This window comes from Lacerta agilis, chromosome 12 (assembly GCF_009819535.1).
Source record: "Lacerta agilis isolate rLacAgi1 chromosome 12, rLacAgi1.pri, whole genome shotgun sequence".
Lineage (NCBI taxonomy): Eukaryota > Metazoa > Chordata > Lepidosauria > Squamata > Lacertidae > Lacerta > Lacerta agilis.
In genome coordinates this window covers 40,166,497-40,179,815 of record NC_046323.1, presented here as the reverse complement: position 1 = coordinate 40,179,815, position 13,319 = coordinate 40,166,497, and the positions used below count along the sequence as shown (strand labels likewise).

Sequence of the window (13,319 nt, the reverse complement as noted above, 5' to 3'; positions counted from 1 at the left end):
TGTGCTGCAGAACTATCGGGCAGGCACAGACAGGGCTCTTACATGCACCATCTAAACAACCATTTCCAAAATGACCATCAAAACAGTATGTAGCCTTGTACAAGGCAGCTTGGCTTGCACAAAGCTACTATACAGTACTCAGCTATTCACTCTGAATGTGAATATTGTTTGTATTTTTTTAAAAACACGGTGGTGGTGCGGGGAGGGGGGGAAGGGGGAGAATAATGAGAATGAAAAGCCCCGGGTAGTGTCACCCTGGAGCAGAAGACAAAATTATTCAGCTGATATGAACTCCTGTGAAATCTAAAATACACAATTCCTTGAATGGGCCCAGAAATACAGAGAGCCTTTTCTGCTGGACAGGAACAATGCTCCTTAGTACCAAAGACGACAAATGGAGCTATATATTTATTTCAGCCCTGGCTTCCTACATTCAACCAAGAAACACTTTCATTTCCTTTCAAAAGCAACAGGCAAAAAGCTGAAAATGACCCTTTGTGGCAGAGGTGTTAGAGATCAAACACACCAAGCATTCTTGTTTCTATTCCAAATACCTGCGTACATTGTAGAAACGTTACCTTGTCCTCTGTCTACAACTCTTGCCTGTATTTTTTGGCTTTGAGGCCAATGCTCCTGCTGAATGCAAAGACGATTATGGTTTCCACCTACAGGGTTTACAGAAGAAAATACACATGGAAGGAGAAAGGAATGTTCAGTGGTAGGTCCCTTTTGTGAGGTTTTGTCCACAAATTCAGTCCCCAGCATCTCCAGGCAGGGCAGGAAAAGATGCCCTTTCTAAAATCCTGAAGATCTGCTACCAGCCAGTGTAGATGATAATTACCAAGATAGACCCATCATCTGAGTCAGTATAAGACAGATTTCCTTGTTCCTATACTACCAATATGGGATGATAAGGATTCATTGCAGAATACTAACTATGCGTACTAGGAAAAGCAGCAGAAATCATAGAAAAGGTAAGCCCAGAATGGTCAGGTCAAGGGAGACTTCCTTTACAGGCTTTGCAATCATCTGATATCTTGCCTACCTGTTTGGTATTTTCAGCTCACACTTAATGCTACTGTTTAAGTTGAAGGCAGCTCACAGTGCTGAGGGTTTTTTGTGTTTATTGCACACTCTGATCCACCAGGCCACTATCGACCTCACCTCACCAAAAACTCAAGGCGCCATTTCTTGCCCTACTGCGGCTGTAGAGACCGATGCATGTTTTGTTGCAGCCAGGGCAGACAAATGTGTCTAGTTGTGCTGCTGCAGATGCACTATGGCGAATCTTCTCTCTGCGCTCCTCCCAGAAGTCATTCCTCCTCTGGACACTGCTATGAATCCTCTCTAAGGATTCTTAAATTCACGTGTTTCTTGAAGCAAGAGGTCCCAAAGAAGGTAATGCCAGGCTTACAGGAAACAGCACAGCAGAAAGCAAGAGTGGGAGAAGGCAACCAAAAGGAGACTAAGGAGAGAGGATGCGGTTATCCAGAACATAACCAAGACCCGATGGTGACACTGGGCTGTAGCCAACTAACTCCTACTCAGAGTAGCCCCCCCCCCCAAAAAATGAATACACCTAAGTTCTCTGTGTTCATTAACTTCAATGGGTCTACTCTTAGTAGGACTAAGCATGGATACAACCCATTGTCCTCATAGTGGGAATAGACCTGCAGCCTCATTCTTTAACCTTTAGAAGGGACAATCACATATTCTCAGCTGCAGGGCTCACTCCCAGCATTCAGCAGTCAATTCATGCCCTTCCCTCTGTGATCCCCAGAAGGTGAAACAATCACCAGGTAAGACAGTTTCTTGGTGCCAGAGCTACACTTAGTGCCAACAGCAGCTGCTTGTTCATCTAAGTGCCAGCTACTTTCACTAAGTAACGTGAAAATCAGTCTCGCAGTTTACTTGAGCAGGAGAAGAGGAAGGAGACATGTGATGCAATTATGAGATAGCCTCCATCAAGGGTGAAGGGGAAGTCACAAATCATGCCCCTGGCACAACCTGGCCCTCGCAGTCGTCACATTTTCTAATGAAGAGAGAATTGGCAATTACTGTCAGGACCAAAGGGTAGGTTGCTACTTTCAACAAGTACACTGTCAAGGTATAATGGGCATAAAGCCTCAATTTCACTGTACAGTACATTTCCTGCTGGACATATCTGACAGCAATTCCTTCCTTGCTGGTACACAAAGATAGTACATTGCGATTTACGGCATATATTATTTTTCTGATTGATCTGGAATGTTTATGAGGTAGGCTTCCAGGTGGGAACTGGGAGGGTCTACCTTTGTGTGTGGATAAATGAAATTATATATATATGATACAAATGTGATAAAGGCCCCCTTATAGTTATTTTCCCCTTCCTTTCTCTTTTCTTTTCTCTCTCATTTCTTGGGTTTCTTAAAATTTTTGTTATTTGGTTGGATTTTTATTGTATTTTATTGAAAACTTTCAATAAAAATACTTATTTAAAAAATGAAATGTTTGTGAACTACTTACTACACATCACAGTACCACAGTGGTATACAATAATAAAAATAAAACAAGAACAGATAGAATAGTTCTTTAAAAAAGCAAAAAAAAAAGCAAATACTGCCTGTGAGTAAACTCATTCTTCTGAGAAAGCCTGTGAAAATTAAAATTAAAAAGTTTTTAGCATCTGACAAAATGCATAGTGTGTTGGAACCTAACTTCAACAGGCACTCTGTTCCATAGGATAGCTGAAGGACCTTATCCAAACTGCCATGAAATGAACCTCTGGGGCATGCAGCACCACAAGGACGAACCCTTGTAGATGACAGCAGCAGACAGGAAGGTAGATAGACATTGAGGTCATTCCTCAGATATCCTAGTCCCACGTTGTTTAGGGCTTTATACAGCAACAATAAAACCTTAAAACTTGGCTCGGTAGTGTAATAGCAGCCAATGTAGTTCCCTCAGCACTGACGTGATGTGTTAACAGAAGGCAACCCCATAAGAGGGGCTGCCATACATCCTGCATGAGCTGCAGCTTCCAGACCAAACCTAAGGGCGTACATATTCACAAGACAGTGCATAGTCACACAGCAGAAAGCTTCAAAGGGAGAAAAAAGGAACATGCCCATTTAGAACTCCCAAGCACAAGAAGCCACTGGGCACAGCCATATTTATTTAAACATGGAGGCCTTTTTTTTTTTTTTTTAAGGTTGAGCATACATAGTACTGTAAGTATAGCGGCTGGACCTGGCAATGGGAAAGCAGTTAAGGAGTTGAGCCCAGTATACCAGCAGATTAAATGAGTGGTGTTACTTCTTGAATATGCGCTTTCTGGTGTGAGCTCCCAAGTAGGGAGACTGTGTGCCATAGATCCCAGTTGAAAACAGAATGCTATACCAGCATGTGAGTTAAGTTGGATCTGTAAAGAAGAAAGCAGAGTCTTCTCGTGTAATCCTTATGACTGGAAATAAAAACACACATTATGCGTTATGCTAACTTTCTTGTAGAGATAATGAATTTAGGTAGATTTTTTAATTAAAAAAATAAGGTTATAGAATGTTAATTCTCTTAATGAGAGATTGCTAAGTGGTGACAGCAGTCACAAAATTAAAAGACGCCTGCTTCTTGGGAGAAAAGCGATGACAAACCTAGACAGCATCTTAAAAAGCAGAGACTTCACCTTGCCGACAAAGGTCCATATAGTTAAAGCTATGGTTTTCCCAGTAGTGATGTATGGAAGTGAGAGCTGGACCATAAAGAAGGCTGGTCGCCGAAGAATTGATGCTTTTGAATTCTGGTGCTGGAGGAGACTCTTGAGAGCCCCATGGACTGCAAGAAGATCAAACTTATCCATTCTTAAGGAAATAAGCCCTGGGTGCTCACTGGAAGGACAGATCCTGAAGCTGAGACTCCAATACTTTGGCCACCTCATGAGAAGAGAAGACTCCCTGGAAAAGACCCTGATGTTGGGAAAGATTGAGGGAACAAAGAGAAGAGGACGAGATGGTTGGACAGTGTTCTCGAAACTACTAACATGAGTTTGACCAAACTGCGGGAGGCAGTGGAAGACAGGAGTGCCTGGCGTGCTCTGGTCCATGGGGTCACGAAGAGTCGGACATGACTAAACGACTAAACAACAACAAAGGGTGGCAGAGGAGAATGATTGGGATAATGGGAGATAATAAATGTGCATCAGCAAAAAGGGGGACAGTGGGACATGTGGTGAGGAAAATTCCTTTAAAGCCACTAGCAAGACTGTAATGAAACCTGCAATGTTGTGTCTGTTTCTACTAGCTCAGGTACAGGCGAGGGGGCTGAGAAAAGGGTCTGTCACTGGAGCTCCCAATTGATTCTTATTCCTACTAAAAAAAAAAAAATTAACACTACTCTAACATAAAGGGGGGGAGGGAAGCATCAATTTTGCTTTCTTTACATTCTCAATGACCTTGCCCAAAGCAAAATGCAAAGTATCTACAGAGAAAGTGAATACATTTTAATCTGCGCATGCAAGTTCATGTACTAACAGAAATGAAGGAGAAACTTCTTCCCTACACATCCCTCAAAAACAACAACAACAGGTAAGCAAAAGTCACAGTTAGGTCCTGCAACATAATATAGATATATCTAAAAAGGAAATTAGTAATTGATTCCAAATCTAAATTGGCTTTCAAGCTACAGAGTCCTCTCTTATTATCTTCCTCTAACTTAGCAAGAGAGCTCGATGCAACATGGCAGAATTGTGCGTTCAAACATCTGCATTTACCGTAAACATTTCCAGAACTCATGCAAAGGGGTAGAGACAGAGACACCACATACTCTGTTACTGATTATTTGGAAATTGTGAAGAGGTCGCAGGGATGCCAGAACAATTTGCTAACAGACACCCACAACCATAAACTGCTGAATCAGTAGTGCACAAGGGAAACTTCACAAGGGAAATAAACGAACTTTGGTCTGGTTCCTTCACCCACTTCACTCTTCAACTTCCCTGTTCTCTCCACAATGACATTGCTACACCTGGAAAAATCCAACTATATGCCAACAAAAGATTGTTCATGTACGCGACAACTGCAGCTAGAACATTGCTTGCCCAAAAGTGGAAATTACAGGAATTACCAACGATTGATGAGTGGCAGACGAAGATGGCAGAATATGCGGAACTTGCAAAACTGACCGGTAGGGTCAGAAACCAGGATGACTCGAGGTTTCAGAGAGATTGGAGTATATTTGTGGAATACTTAAGATTGAACCGTGGAAGTTTAAAAACACTAGTAGGACTGGAATAAACCTTTGACATAGTTTAATATGAAGTGATAAAAATTGCGTGTTGAGAATGGACTAGAAAACCTGCTGACGAGATGGAGGGGAGTCGTAGCTCAGCAGAGCAATGGTTAATGTATTTTATGTATTTTAATGTATTTTATGTTAGATGTTGAATTGGCTGTAATTTGATGTATTTTGAAAAACAATAAAAATTTATTTAAAAAAATAAAAAATATATATAATCCTTTTTATGCAAACTACGTAACGATGAACAGCGGCAGAGCACACTGAATAGCCATTTAAGTATTTGCTGCTCACTCTTTCTGGTATACACCATGTATCCTCATTAACTAACAAGACTAGCAATGAGTTAATAATCCCTCTTTTAAAAGGAGCAGGTCTCTTCAGGTATACTTTGCTTTACTGCTGCATCCTCCAGGAATGAAAGCTGAGGTTTAAGTTGGTGAAGGTCTTCGCTCTCAAAGCTATTATTGTATGAGCAGCTCTACAACCACAGGGGCAAACACTGCCTTCTAAAGTGGCTTTCTAGTGCCTTCCTGCACTTGACATTTAAGTGGCAATATATGCCAGAAACATTTCAATTTCTACGCATTTCCTCTTTACACAGTAGCAAGCTTCAAATATGTAATACAGCTGCTTTTTAAATGAAAAATGAATAAATTACGCATGTGATTTAAATTTACAGCCATACAATGTGCCATGAATTAAGACCACTTTCACAGCTCAGTACAATCCGAGGCATAATTTTGTACTTTATTATAAACCAATGGCAAATATGCATATACAAAAATTTTATTTGGCCTTTTATCAAAGTGGAAAGAATGGCAAGGTCTTGGCAGTGAGCACCACTCAGCCACGGCAAGCACTGAATCCGGAAGGGTTTTAAGAGACAAGAGTTTATAATGAGATGTGCAAACAGAAGTTTCTGGCTACCATTACTACTAAGCTCCCAAGGCAGCATCTCATGTTTGGCAAGACCAATAGGAGAAATTGTGCCATGGCTGTGGAATGACCACACAAGCATATCACACAATATGGGTGGAGCACTCAGTTCAATATCAACTATAATATATAAATTTCAGCGATCACATCTGGATGGCATGGTAAGCCATAAACCATGGTTTGTTGTGAATAACCAGCTAGTGCATGCTGCCAAATGGTGCCAACCATGATCCTCCTCTGGTGTAACCAGGAACAACAAACCATTGGTTACTGGGACATCCAAATCAATCCTCATAGCTGGTTTCTCTCCAAACCAATCATGATCTGAAAAGGCTACCTTTGGTTTCCCCCTGGAAGAAACAACCACAATCTCTAGTCCAAATGCAATGCTAACCCAAGGCTTATGGTTTATTACCCTGCTTGCGCTAAGAAAGGAGTGCAGCAGGAGCACTCAACAGCATGAATTAGCACGGTACTCATTCCCATAGATAAGCCATATGGCTTCCCTTGTCGTCCCAATATAGCCAATGTGAGAGCCTTATAACAAAGTATGATCATACATTTTCAAGTATTCTTATGTCTAGTTATTAAAAATTACTGATATGCCAACTGCCTTACACCTTGTCTGCATATGCCTTGCCCAGATCTCTAACTGAAATAATACACTAGACATACAATTTATTAGAATTCATTCAATCGTCAACTGCAAGGAAATACAAAAAAATATCAGCAGCACTGAAAGGCTCACATTCCAGATGATGAAACCCCTCTAAAGTTTGTGTGTACTGTATATACATATAAGATGAAGACTATATTGTATCAATACTTTGAAAAACTATAAATATATTGATTCCTTAACAAGGCATTCCATCCTTAACAGCACATGCACTATTCAACAGACTCAATGGAGCTATATGGGTATGTGTCCTGAATGTTGCAAACCAATCTAACTGAACGTTCCTTTTTATTAAATTTTCTTTAAGCAAGCCATGCAAAGACTGCAAAACAATTTGCCTGCTGCTCTGAAACCCTGAGTCTTTTGCATCCAGCTCAACAAACCTAAAAGCTCTTGTACAATTCTGCCTTTGATCAAAAAAGTTTCCAACATACTTGGTTAATGAAAATAAACTGCCCCTGTCTAGCAAATAAATCATGTTGAAAAACAATCCCCAATAAAGAGTTCTTCCCCCATGCACAGAAAATTTAACACGCAATTGACATGCCATAAATAGGAGGCCTGAATGGATTTTATTAGTGGCCCAGTTATACGGGATGCAGATTTCTGATCCGGAACTGACAATGCGAGATGTGATCTAGCAGTACTGTATTAGTGCTTCTTTGCAAGCATGAGAGAGGAAGACATTGCATCAGAGCTTAAATTATTATGCTATTAATATTCAAACCCACCCCACAAACAGCATCTGGCACTGTTATATGGCTACAACATCCTGGACCAGCGTGTGACGCGAGTGGCAACATCACAGATAACGACAGCATAGCAGTGCAGAAATCATTGCATCTAACCTTATATGCTAATTTGCCGGTGCTTCAGCTAATAGGATCATGTTGCAAGAGCATTTTAAGGATCAGATGGTGCTTTAGCCGGTTCTTAACAGCATTAATCCCCTAATTAATGGAATTTATAAAACAGTTGCTTTTAGCAAAAGGCTCATTTGTTGAGCGCAACCAGTTGTTACACTCGCCACAAAAAGGTCTTAATGGTGGGAAATATCACTTAAAGAACCGGGGGGGGCGGGCGGGTGCCATAAATTCAACATAAACTGAACCTTGAACATTATGGTCAAGAAGTAATCTTTTTCTTCAACAACCAATGATAAAGAGTAACTCCAGTAAAAGGGCAAGGCCAGACAAATTCCTCCACTGTGAGAATGTGCGGGATTTTTGAAGTTTCAAGTTGTAAACAATTAAAGAGATGCAAGAATTATTGTGTCGGTCCTTTCAAGAAATGGCATGAGAGAGAGAGGATTTGTCTTATTGCATGCTGGGATCATCCTAGCCATCTCCAACTAGGAAATATCCAATAGTTCTGACTGCGAAATTAAAGATACACAGTGCTATATGCCTGTTTGAGAGAAAAAGATTTATTTCCCTTCCATCTTTTGATCTACATCAAACCCTGAGGTACCGAACCTGAAACAAGTTTGTTGGTATCCCATTCAGAGAAGCAATGCAAATAATTTTTAAAAAGACACGTGGTTATATATATTCTTATATATCAGAAAACATTCGTATGTTGCTGAGCTATCCAAGTACAACAAATACCAACATTTCTTTCTATTTGACACGTATTACATTGCTTATCTACTGAGGTTAATAATCCCACATATAAACACACTTGAATAACTCATTAACTGAGTAGAGAGCTCAGGCTAGGCCACACCCTCACCTCTGCATTCATTCAAAATGAACCCTGTGAACACACTGTGGCTTTCAGCAAGGGGTCAAATCAAGTCAAGTGCTGATTATTTTGCAAAATGAAATCTTACACAAATCAATTACCTTGAAAAGGTACAAAAATAAATACCACATAGCACTGAGCACATCTTGTCAGATGGTCAGATTTTTTTTTCCTATTAGCGTGTCATAAAATGCACTCATTGCTAACCTGGCCATTTCTGACGGTTGCAACATAAGAATTACAGGTACAGTAATCACTCTGAGGGCATTAGGAATGTTCATAAGCTACTCATCTGTGGCCCAAAAAAGTCTTCAAATATTATATATTATTATTAATAATAATAAAGTGTTATATTATTATTAATAATAAAGTGTCATATTAATAATAATAATAAGTGTTTTTATTATTATTATTATTTATAAAGTGTTTTAAGTGTCTCAACTTTAGCCAACATCCACACACTATTAAGAAACAATAGTCTCTGCAATATTTCAAATCAAACCAATGCACATGGGGAAATAATGTGTTAAAATAAAATCTGGTGTATGAAAAAGTTGAAGTGCTACCAGCTTTGCTTTGTTTTTTTAAAGAGAAACACGTGTGTGGATAGACACGCTTTTAAAAGAACTGACAAGATTCCAATTAACTAATGCAAAGGACACGCACTTGACAGGCAAGTCAGGATTTCCCAGACACTTTTCAAATAGCTCTCTGACTCTAGCACAAGTGTTATTAATCCATTATACCAATGTCTTGTCAACCCATGCAGGGAAAGGCATCAGTTAAGACTGCCACAGAAGAAACCTGCCTAGTATCTGTAACTGCCTACATTTAGCACAAACCAGCACAATTATCCCATGATACGATACTACCGGTAATTCAGATCTGATGGACCGCAGCTTGTTTCTGAAACTGAATATAGACACGATTCTCGAGGCTATGGTTTGTATCCAGCGCTAGTCATACTTAGAATAGACCCAGTTAATGAGTAGAAGCCACAACAAAAGTTAACGAACATGACTAACTTAGGTCTATTACTTTCAATGGGTCTACTCTTGAGTAGTTAGTTGGTCACAACCCTACAAATTTGATTGAACTTGGGAGGCCTGTATACTGCAAGAACCCATATATGTTTTGTGAAGCCCAAAAGGACAGCATGCTTAAATATTACAGGCTTTCCCACAGATATACAGACTTTAAAAGAGTGGGGGGGGGGTCGGGACGAGAACCCAGATTTTCCTGTTGGAATGTGTCCCATAAAAGGCAACACAAAAATGAGTGAAATTTGTTGCCTAGGAACACACTGCACCTTAAATAAAAAGTACTGGTAACTATGAGATGGCGGGGGGGGGGTTGAGAGGCTTTCCCTTCTAGAGTATGAGGAAAAATACTGACGGGCCCCAACACGTGACGGCCTCCAAAAAGTCATCCCCCGGAGTGGCATGATAACATCCAAAAGCTTCTTCCATCAAAAGCATGAGCAACATATGCTAGCATTTCCCACAACAGAATGACAGTGATGCTCACATGTGGATGGGTGAACAGCATGAGGTAAAACTAAAAACAAAAACAAAAAGACCCCACATTATTTTGACGCTGCCACTTTCAAATGAAAGCGCAGGAGGCATGAGCTACATGAGAGGAAAAAATAAAATTTCAGTCAGTAATGAGATGGAGGGAGGAAAGGCCAGTGTGGTGTAGTGGTTAAGAGCGGTAGACTCGTAATCTGGTGAACCGGGTTTGCGTCTCCGCTCCTCCACATGCAGCTGCTGGGTGACCTTGGACTAGTCACACTTCTTTGAAGTCTCTCAGCCCCACTCACCTCACAGAGTGTTTGTTGTGGGGGAGGAAGGAAAAAGGAGATTGTTAGCCGCTTTGAGACTCCTTAGGGTCGTGATAAAGTGGGATATAAAATCCACACTCCTCCTCTTCTTCTTCTTCTTCTTCTTTCCTACCCCACTAAAACAGTCTTCCCCAACCTAGTGCCCTTCATCATGGGAGTTGTAGTCCAAAAACCAGCAAAGTGCACCAGGTTAAGGCTACCCTAGAAACACACCCTGAGAACCATCTCCCCTGGCTCTTCCCCATCTCACAGTGTCCATGGGACCACAACAGGATTTTCAAGGTCGTCCTCAGTTTCTCTTCACAAAAAAGGCAGTCGGGGGACAAAGACCTAGAGCTGCCCCTTCTCCTCCCTTCAAATACTGGCTATTTCTCATAGTAACTCCAGGTCACACACACCCATTCCTCTGTGAACTGGAGTTGGCACAGAACTGTTGGGTATCCCCTTCCCTTCTCACACAAAACACTCGGGAAGAGGGAGAAGTGGACAGAAATTACCACATGGCAGGGCAAAAAATGTGGCCCTCCAGATGTTTAGACTCCGATTCCCATCAGCCCCTGCCAGTACGGCCAATGGTCAAGCACGGTCGTAGCTGTGGTAAAGCAGCATCTATGGTACATGGGGAAATAATGTGCTTACCTTGTTCCAACTTAGAAGTTGTAGGTTTTGTTTATGAAGTAAGGTTGGCCTAGCCAACATACCACAAAACTGCACCATCCAGTTCTGTGGTACACTGGCTCGGTCAACCTAGCTTCACCAAGAAAATTAGCAGGGCGAGGTGAGAAGCATTTCCCCTAAAGAGACCAAGGGAAGTGACCTGGACCCCAGGCAAATTGTGGGACCTGCTCGATGACAATTGCTTCAAGAAAGTCTTTGAGCACAGGTGTGTCCTCCCCGCGCACAGCTCTCAACAAGAGAACATGGCTCCAGCACTGACCCCCCCCACACACACACAAAAGGCATTAGCAGCATGTGGAGACTCACTAGTAGCCCATGAGGAAATATTTTTTTAAAAAAACAAGGCATATTTCTTAGGTTGGAAGTTTGAAAAATGGTCCACCTCTGCCATCCGGATTTCAGGAGCTAGAATAGAAATATTGCCCCAGATGGCCTATATCACCATGGCTGGGCTATTCTATCTACTACCAACTGCTCTGTGGCAGGAAGGATCCTGGTTACTTTTTTATAAATATGTTGGTGCTGTTTACTGTGATTTAAAAAAACAACAACACAAACCGTCTAAGCTGCCTTGGAAGGCTTTGCATCCTGAATATAGCTACATGCAATAAATAAACAGAACTAAAACGATGGGAAGGCCTCAAACCGCTAACTCTTTGGTGCCCTCTGCTAAAGGATCCTTGAGACACCCAGCAGTGTCCCAAATCAAGCCTTTTCCCCAAGGCTCTGTCATTAGGCAAGCGAGGCATGTTTTGCTACCTGAGGTGGGGCGGTGGGGGGAAGGTGGAGAAAAAAATATCAAAATGCAACCCTCTTATGCAACTGACAATCTGCAACCCTTAAAAGAACCCCCCGAAATCTGACACCTCAGGTGGCTTTCTCCTCATCACGCGTAAAGACAGAGCCCCCCCGAAAAGCAATCAGCACATGCTCAGAGGCTACCCCTCGCTTGACACACACACACCCCAAAACATGCTCAAGGGCGCTCTTCCGCATTCCTTCTTCGGGGATGCCGATCTCTAGCTTTTATTGAATTGCAAAGAAAGAAAGACCGCTCCAAGGCTCAAGTTTTTATTAAGCCGGCTTTGGAATGTTGCTTGTTGCTTGACGCGTGCAGGGAGGCTTTCCCACGTGCATGAAGGGGGGATCTCTCTCTCTCTCTCTCTCTCTCTCTTTTCCCACATGCACGCCGCAAAACCCGGGGTCTCGCGAGGGGGGGGGCGTAGCGGGGGTCTCTCCTTACCGTCGATGTTCTCCCTGTCGCTGATGTGCTGCAGGTTGCATCCCGTGTCCTCCCGGCTCAGCTCGGTGTCGGGGCGGTAGGACTCCAGCCGGGAATGGGCATTCCTCCGCAGCTTGGGGCTGGACGACACGCAGCATGAGGTCGTGTTCCCCATCTCCGCCGCCCGTGGAAAGAGGAGGAAGGAAGGAAGGAAAAAGAAGGGAGGGAAGGGTGATGGTGGAGGAGGAGGAGGAGGAGGAGGAGGGAGGCAGCAGTCACCAGCGACGTCGAGAAGCCATCAGCGTGCTGGGAAACGGCAAGCGCCGCTGCGGGGCAAGACGACGGTGGCGGCGGCGGCGGCGGCGGCGGCAGCAAGCAAGGCTCCCGCCGGCCGCGCTCCCCGGCGGCTGCTCGTGTGCCCCGAGGCTCATGCAAGCCGCCTTGCCCCGCCGCGCGGCTCAGTCCTCGTGCCCAGGCAGGCAGGCGGTGCTGCAAAGCCGGGCTATGCCTCTGCTGCTGCTGCTGCTGCTGCAGAGCCGCAGCCCCATTGCCCTCCGCCGCTCCGCCGCCTCTTCCTCCTCTTCCCAGCAGCAACTGCAGGAGGGGCGGGCTGGCACCAACACCACAGCCTTTTCTCCCCCGCCAGCGACCAGAAGCGGCAACAGCAGCGAACCCCGAGGCTGCCTTTTGCAAAAAAGGGAAAAAAAAGAAGCGGGGGGAAGAAAAGGGGAAAAACGGTTCCGGTTCAAGTGGGTGGGAACGCCGGGCTTGCTCGCTCTCGCTGCTGCTGCTGCTGTTGCTGCCAGACAAACAGGCAGGCAGGCAGGCGAGCGGACGGGCGTCTGTTTCTTTAAGCAGCAGCAGCGCCTCTTCTGCTCGCTCCTCCCGTCGGGGGAAGCCCGGCCCGGCCGCAGCCGAGCGGGAGAGGGAGGGGATCCCAGCCGCGCGGG

The 13,319-nt window shown here is 43.5% G+C and overlaps 1 protein-coding gene across 1 annotated transcript in view; it reads right to left on the bottom strand.

Annotated features, from left to right (window-relative positions):
• The window catches only part of CCNY (cyclin Y), a 100,303-nt gene extending 87,579 nt beyond the window's left edge, over window positions 1–12,724 (bottom strand). The window contains exon 1 of the mRNA XM_033165115.1: window positions 12,391–12,724. Within this exon, the coding sequence (XP_033021006.1) occupies window positions 12,391–12,544 (154 nt within the window). The 5' untranslated portion in view covers window positions 12,545–12,724. The remainder of the gene's footprint in view (window positions 1–12,390) is intronic.
• Window positions 12,725–13,319: the final 595 nt, after the last annotated feature.